At 46.7% G+C, this 8,317-nt stretch overlaps 1 protein-coding gene across 1 annotated transcript; it reads right to left on the bottom strand.

Annotated features, from left to right (window-relative positions):
- Positions 1–5,760: 5,760 nt before the first annotated feature.
- LOC123362943 (olfactory receptor 52M1-like) lies at positions 5,761–6,705 on the bottom strand. The gene has a single exon (XM_045003527.1). The coding sequence runs from the start codon at positions 6,703–6,705 to the stop codon at positions 5,761–5,763; it is 945 nt and encodes a 314-aa protein (XP_044859462.1).
- Positions 6,706–8,317: the final 1,612 nt, after the last annotated feature.

The raw sequence follows: 8,317 nt of genomic DNA, 5'->3' as shown, positions 1-8,317 counted from the left end.
AGTTTTCCCGTTGCTCTGGCTCTCCGACCAAGCTCCGTCCAGAGGTGAGATGGAGCTGGGCCCCCTGTCCTGCATCACTGACTGGGCAGTCAAGGAGACATTAAATCTTTTCCTGGATTACTGTGCTGTGTCAGTTTGACAAACTGGGGAATCGGTCTGTGTTCTACTCATTAACTCATAGGAATGTCACCTTTTTAACTGCTGGTAACTGGAACTCAGAGGCCCTACCCTCTGCCCAGCCTCTCCCCCCAAGGATGCGTCCCTGTTGTTCCCTCCTTCACTCCCATCCCCATCACTCTCTGGATCCTCTTCACCACCCCTACCTGCTGCAGAAGCAGCATTTCAGATTTTGTTCGGCGGGCAACTTTAACTGTGATTAGAGGGGCTAGCTAGGCTCCTGAAAACTTTAGATTTTCTGCCAGATAATTTCGCAGTTAGCCGACAGGAGCACTGTTTCTAATTCCTGTATATCAGAAAGGTTCTATCTCAGCTCTGAGAGTGGAGATGGGTCTAGTGGATTACAGTGGGGGAAGGGGGCAGATAAATAGGGGTTCTGCATAAAAATGGCCATATTGAGTAAGACTGATGGTCTAATTACTTCAGTATCCTGTCTTCCAACAGGAGCCAATGCCAGGTGCTTCAGAGGGAATGAACAGAGCAGGTAATCATCAAGTGATCAATCCCCCTGTTCCTTTTCCCAGCTTCTGGCAAACAGAGTCTAGCGACATGCAGAACATGGTGTTGCATCTGTGCCACCCCTCTCTAATAGCCATTGATGGACCTATCCTCCATGAACTTATAAGAACATAAGAATGGCCACAGTGGATCAGACCAAGGTCCATCTATCCCAGTATCCAGAGGGAATTAACAGAATCATCAAGTGATCCATATCCTGTCGCCCATTTCCAGCTTCTTAAAAACATAGGTTGGGGTCACCATCCCCGCCCATCCTGGCTAATAGCCATTGGTGGACCTGTCCTCCATGAATTTATCTAGTTCTTTTTTGGTTCTTCTTGGAACCCTGTTATAGTTTTGGCCTGCACAACATCCCCTTGAAAAGAGCTCCACGGGTTGATTGTGAAGAAATAATGTATTTAATTTGCTTTAAATCTGATGCCTGTTAATTTCAGTTGGATGATCCCTAGTTTGCATGTTATGTGAAGGAGTAAAAAACTTTTCCTCATTCAATTTTTCCACACCCATCACGCTTTTATAGACCTCTCTCTCTCTTATTCCCCCATAGTCATCTCTTTTCCAAACGAATATCCCAGTTGCCCTTCTCTATACATATTCCAAATCGAATATATATGTATTTTTGAAATGGTGTTGTTGCCCTGGATTTGAGGGGTGTCTATACCCCAGAATGTAATTTAGCAAGCTGCATCCATATGTGCATTCAGTCACCATGAATGAATGAAATAGAGCAGTATATAGTTAAGGGTTAATTGTAAAACACACTTTTAGATGGAAGGCCAAAAACTAACTAGCAGATTCTGCTACTCATAATGGGAGGATGGGAGAAAAAAAAAACCCTGAGAATAAGGAGGGTAAGTTGGATGGAAAGCTTGAATCTAGACGCCTCTGATATTAGAAGTTTATTGGAAGTGAGGAAAAGTGATGATCCAGTAGGGTTCATTATGACCTGTGTGTTTTGTGGAAGTTAGTTATAAAAAGGATTAGCTATAGAATGTGCTTTAGAGCAGCCCTCTGAAGCCATCTTAAGAGTCTCTTTTCCTTACACTTTTTCTCCCCAGTGGGTGAGCAACTACTCACTTCAAACCCTTTGTTAATTACTCAGCACCGTTCCAGAGTTTAGGTAAACATCTGGCAAGTTCTAAACCTACTGCTTCTGCCTGTGTCCGATTATATATAATAAACTGAAATGTTAGTCAGCAGCACATTTACTTGCATCAATCTTTTATTAGACAGAATTGCTGCAGTCCCATGGATTTATTCCTGACACCACCAGAAGTGCAATAGTTAAGTTACCGCAACTGAGGGTTCTGAAAACTTGGGTTACAGGGTGACCAAACCTGCATGCAGTATTTGATATGTGGGTGTATCATGGATTTATATAGACACCATATTATATTTTTGTCTAATTATCTATCTGTTCCTTAAAGGTTACTAGCATTCTGTTAAAGCAGCAAAGAATCCTGTGGCACCTTATAGACTAACAGACGTTTTGCAGCATGAGCTTTCGTGGGTGAATACCCACTTCGTCGGATGCAAGTAGTGGAAATTTCCAGGGGCAGGTATACATATTCAAGCAAGAAGCAAGCTAGAGATAACGAGGTTAGTTCAATCAGGGAGGATGAGACCCTGTTCTAGCAGTTGAGGTGTGAAAACCAAGGGAGGAGAAATTGGTTCTGTAGTTGGCAAGCCATTCACAGTCTTTGTTTAATCCTGAGCTGATGGTGTCAAATTTGCAGATGAACTGAAACTCAGCAGTTTCTCTTTGAAGTCTGGTCCTGAAGTTTTTTTGCTGCAGGATGGCCACCTTAAGATCTGCTATTGTGTGGCCTGGGAGGTTGAAGTGTTCTCCTACAGGTTTTTTTTCTCCTAGCATTCTGTTAGCTTTTTTGGATTGCCAAAGTACATCGAGCAGATGTTTTCAGAGTACTAGCCACAATGACTCCAAGTTCTCTCTCTTGATGGGTGACAGCTAATTTAGACCCTATCATTTTGAATGTACAGCTGGGATTATAGTTTGCCATGGACTATACTTTGCATCTATCGGCATTGCATTTCATCTGCATTTGTGTTGTCCAGTGACCCTGTTTTGTGAGATCCCTTTGTCACACTTTGCAGGGAAGGACATGTCACTGCTTCTGAGGCACCAGGCAGGGAGCCCGCCACAGCCCTGCCAACCCTCCCTCTCAGCAACAGCCGTCGTCCCCGGGCTGCCCCCGGAGCACTTGTGCTGCTGCCCGGGACACCCCCTCAAGCCACTGCCTGCCGAAGCACCTGTGGCAACCCCAGGCCACCCCCTGGATGCAGCCCTACCGAGCACCCGCCGTGCCCCCCGGGACACCTCCCCAAGCCCGTGACCTCTTTGAATAGTGACTGAGTTCTAAAATACTTAACCTGCCCTGGCTGGAGTAATTAGCCCAATGGTAACTTTTTAAAACTATATTATATTTATGATTTTGTTTCTACTGGTGGCGCACATCTGCAAATTACCTCGATATTGATGCACATAACAAAATTCATTGTGCACGTGGATGGAAAAAATAAAAGGAAAAACTGATTTTTTAGCCTTTGATTTTATTTAAAGTAAATTTTCTAATTTGTTGTTACACCACTGTGGCTTTGGCTCTGCTGGCTACAGTTTCAATCTTAACAGAGTGAAAGTCACCTCTGCTGCTTGCTTCAAATTTACAGTCTCTTGGAACATGTAAAGACCAAAGGTAGCGACCACACATACATTCATCCGTACAAGGCCTAGTCTATTCTCACAACCTGTATCCTGTGATTAAGACACATGTCTGAGACAGGTGTACTTTTATGCCATTGTTATGACATAATATTAATCTTCTGAGTAATGTTGTGCAATATTATCCCTTAGTGCCTCTTTTCCCATTATTTTAGGGCATCGGGTTATTTTCAGTCACTTATGCCATCATTTTTTGTCTCCAGGGCCTACAGTAGATAACCTAAAGTCTTGCAGGCCTCAACCTACAGGTTCTTGCATTCCAGCTTCTCTTACTCATGTCTAGTACTTGGTTCCTCTAAATACGGATCAGTCTTGCACCTCTATAATCCACGATTTAACCTTAACTAATATACAGAGAAAATATATGATATAAGTTATTGATTAATAATAACATCACAGAAAAAATGAATAATGAACTAAAATCATTGGGTACAATTTAGACCCCATCGTTTTCTATCTGTAGTCGGGATGGTGTTTTCCAGTATATATATTTTATCCATGTAGTGAGGTGAAGATTCATCGGCGCCGTGCCTCCTGCTGGTCATCCAGTGAATTAGCTCTCCAGCCTCCGGAGCGCCCTCTGCAGTCTGGTGTCTTGCCTTGCTGCTGGCCCCGTATCCCTCCAGGACCCCAGTGCCCCTTCTCTTGGGTTTCTGCCCCCTGCAGTACCCTGCAGCCTCACTGGGTCTCCGCTCCCTGGGGAACCCCCACCCCCCTATTCCCACCTCGGCTTAGTCTTGGGCTGCTGCCAGTCCCCGTCTAGCCCCCGCTCTCTGGGGTGGACTGCAGTGTAAAAGCCACTCATCATCGGCAAGGAGGGTTTGGACCTGCTGCCTCTGCCTACCCTGGGACTGCCCCTCTGCAACCCAAGTTCCTTCTCGGCCTTTGGCAAGGCCGCAGCCTGGGGGTTTTCCAGGCTGGAGCTCCCCAGCTCCACTCTAGGTACCCTGTTCAGCTCCCCTGCAGCCAGGCCCGTCTCTCTCAATAGCTAGAACGAGACGCCTGAGCTCCTGGCTCCTGGCCTTTTATAGGGCCAGCTATGGCCTGACTGGGGTGTGGCCCAGCTGTGGCTGCTTCCCCAACTAGCCTAGGCTTTTCCTTCGGCCCCAGCCCTCTCCCAGGGCCGGAGGGGTGACCACCCCGCTACAATCCATGTCACCCTGGAGCATACTTTGTGATTGGTCAGAACCTTCTTGGGTGTCTGGGGGTCACCTCCTGCAACTGCTGACTTCTCCTCCAGTTGGAGTCTGTCTCTCTGCTGCAACCCGAGATTGTCTCTCTCCTGCCTCAGCTTCTTGCAGCTCATCCAGTCTCTGTGTTTTAAAGGGCTGGATGAGCCCCTCCTCTCTCTGTTCCCCCTTCTGGGGAGGTTCCAGTCCTTCCACGCCCACCCTCTGCACAGAAACTGGAGAACGTTAAATTTAGACTGTGGTTACGCCCTTCTTCTATCTGGCGAGGGCTGACAGTCTTTAATGACCAACGTATTTATAAACAGAGGCCTCCGCCTCAGCCCGCTGTCCCTTAGCACAAGGTGTGTGAGTGAAGAGTACAGGAAATCCCAAAGACATAACAATACACATGGTTCCTATAACAAACAGTGAGGTAAAAGGGTTCCCCCCCATCGTGGTTTTATCCAGACCCTCTTTTTTTTTGGCTTCTTTCTCTGGATGCCATGCAGGGTTGTCAGGTACCTGGTTTTGGACTAGAAAGTTCAGCCAAGAAGGGGATCGGACTGTGCCTGGTTCCTGCCGGGCAGGGGGGAGGTTTGGGGTCATTAACCCACGCCTGCCCCTGCTCAGGTGGGGCCACATCATACCAACAGGCAGGGCCATTATTCAGGGTTCAGCATCTCCCAGCCCAGCCCCAGAGTAGAGGGAGCCCAGCTGAGGCAGGGACAGAGATGGAGAAGATTGGGGGGGAGGGGAGTAGAGAAACCAGGACCCAGGGCAGGTGGGGTAGGAGTAGGGCCTTGCACAATAGATACGTCAGAGGTCAGGGTCTCAGGGTCCAATTTTTGACACCTTTCTAACTGCTAAGAATTAATTTGTTCTATACAGACTGATTGCCCAGTTTGTCACGGTGAGACAGCACAGTAAGGTCATGAAAGGATTTAATGTCTCTTTCACTGCCCAATAAGTGACAGAAGGAAGAGGGCCCAGCACCATGTCACCAGCCAGTGCTTCACGGAGCTCAGTCTCAGAACCAGAGCACCAAGAGAAAACTTTAGTTAGAAACATAGAATCATAGAATATTAGGGTTGGAAGGGAGCTCAGGAGGTATCTAGTCCAAGTCCCTGCTCAAAGCAGGACCAATCCCCAACTAAATCATTCCTTATGAGTAATGAACCCGAGCAGCCTGTCCCGGATCTCCTTGGTCCTCACCCCATAGATGATGGGATGCAGCATGGGGGGCACCAGTAGGTTCATGTTGCCAATAAGAGCATGGAAATGCTGGGGCACATTCTGTACAAAACGGTATATGAGGGAGGAGAAGAGACCTGGGATGTAAAAGGTTAAGATGACACAAAGGTGGGAGACGCAGGTTCCAAAAGTCTTGAGCCGGGTGTCCTTTGTGGGGAGGCTGAAGATGTCCCTGAGGATCTGGATATAGGACACAATGATAAAAATCCCATCCAGACCCATTACACACAATAGCACAAAGAGGCCGTAGTAACTGCTGACCTGGGTGTCGCTACAGGCCAGCTGCACCACAGCCATGTGTGCGCAGAATGGCTCGGGGATGATGTTGGTTCTGCAATATGGCCACTGCCTCGCCAGGATGGGATAGGGCAGTATGACCATGGCGCTGCGCAGCACCACGGCCAGGCCCATCTTGGCCACCACGGGGATTGTCAGGATGGTGGAATGTCTCAGGGGATGGCAGATGGCCACATAGCGATCAAAACCCATGGTCACAATGATCCCGGACTCCATCACTGAGAAGCAGTGAACGAAGTACATCTGGGTGAGGCAGGCACTGAAATCGATCTCCCTGGAATTGAACCAGAAGATTGCCAGCATTTTGGGTAGGATGGATGTAGACAGGACCAGGTCAGCAATGGCCAGCATGCAGAGGAAATAGTACATTGGCCCATGGAGGCTCGGCTCCATCTTCACAATTAACAGGATGGCAAAGTTCCCCAAGATGGCTATGATGAACATGGCACAGAAGGGAATGGAGATCCATACGTGGGCTGCCTCCAGGCCAGGAATACCCTGCAGGATGAAGGTGGAGGGGTTGGTGAAGTCGGTTGTGTTGGAGTTTGACATGGAGTACCAGTGAAGGTCTCCAACTCTGAGGTAGAACCGTGTTTCCTGCATGCACTGTATGTTCTCCTGACTTCCCGTATGTGCCCAGGGTCAAGGGTGATGGTCGCAGTACAAATGCCTGGATGGAGAGACAATGTGAATTTGAGACACTACATGCACTACTGGAGACTGTTCTTGTTGGTGAAGCAGATTGGCCATTCTTCACACACAGAAAAAAGACATTTTCATTATTCATAGAAATAAATTATGAACAACTGACCCTACTAATGCCAATTCCATATTTTATGGCATGTGTCAACAATTCCTACAAGTTGTGGTGAGGTAAAGCTTAATAGGCTATAGCAGGAAACATGACTTTGGGTACTGGTTATCCATCATTGTTCCTTAATGCAATGAAAGCCAGGTTAGGGAGTGCATGCTGTAGGGAGTTGAGCATTCAACTGGTTGCTTAAAACCTGAGAATGGGAAAAAAACCACAAACTTTTGCCAATCCATGCTCCGGGGGGAGGGGGGGAACATCCCAGCTAGATGCACCCCAAGGAAAAGACATGGGCGTCATTGATAGCAACTCAGTGTAAACACCTGCCGTGGTAAATGATGGGGGGTAGAACCCCTTTTATGAACACTCACCCAGCCAGTCAGTTAGCTGTGAAAATCCCTCTTAGTAGCTGTTCTCTACTTGCCTTGCCTGTAAAGAGTGACGGCGTCTCACTGAAATGCTTAGGTAAGAGGAAGTGAGTTGGCACCTGGCCAAAAGAGCCAATGGGAAGACTAGAAACTTGGAAAATTGAGAAAAAACTTCCCGTCTTTGTGAGGGTTGTTGTTTTCTCTCGGCTGGAGAGACAGAGAGCAGCAGGTGTGCTGTAAAGACTGGGCCGGATATGAAAAACCATCAGCATTTATACCTAAAAATTACTCATTTGGAACTACAGATAAGCAAGTAGAACAGTAAATGTTTAGTTAGACGTGATCAGGTTTATCGCTTTATTTTGGGCTTGTCGAGTCTTCTGTGCTAAACGCAGGGGCTTCTGTTTGCTTTGTAAAATTTAAATTGAACCCCAAGGGAAGACATTCTTGGGTGTTAATGATTTCAGTTCCTCTTTTAATATCTAGCAACACCCTGATTTTCCAGAAGTGTTGTCATAAATATAAAGGGAAAGGTAACCACCATTCTTTATACAGTACTATAAAATCCCTCCTGGCCAGAGGGACAAAATCCTTTTACCTGTAAAGGGATAAGAAGCTCAGGTAACCTGGCTGGCACCTGACCAAAAGGAGGGGGGAAAGGCTTTGTTTTGTCTGTTCTTTGTCTATCTGTTCTGTGTGCTTGCCGGAGACAGATCAAGAAGGCAGGCAATCCAACTCCATTAGAATTAGTAAGTACTAGTGAAGGAATCCGTTAGCTTATTTTTATTTTGGCTTGTGATTTTCCTTGTCTAGAGGGAGGTCTTGTCTAGAGGGAGGTTTTGTCAAGAGGGGAGATCCTCTATGTTCTTGAGTCTTTTGTTATTCTGTAAAGTACTTACAATCCTGATTTTACAGTGGTGATTTTTTTACCTTTTCTTTAATTAACATTCATCTTTTCAGAACCTGATTGATTTTTCATCATATT

This window comes from Mauremys mutica, chromosome 1 (assembly GCF_020497125.1).
Source record: "Mauremys mutica isolate MM-2020 ecotype Southern chromosome 1, ASM2049712v1, whole genome shotgun sequence".
In the NCBI taxonomy this organism is placed as follows: Eukaryota; Metazoa; Chordata; order Testudines; family Geoemydidae; genus Mauremys; species Mauremys mutica.
Note: the sequence above shows the minus strand (reverse complement) of the source record. Positions and strands in the feature narration are given on the sequence as shown.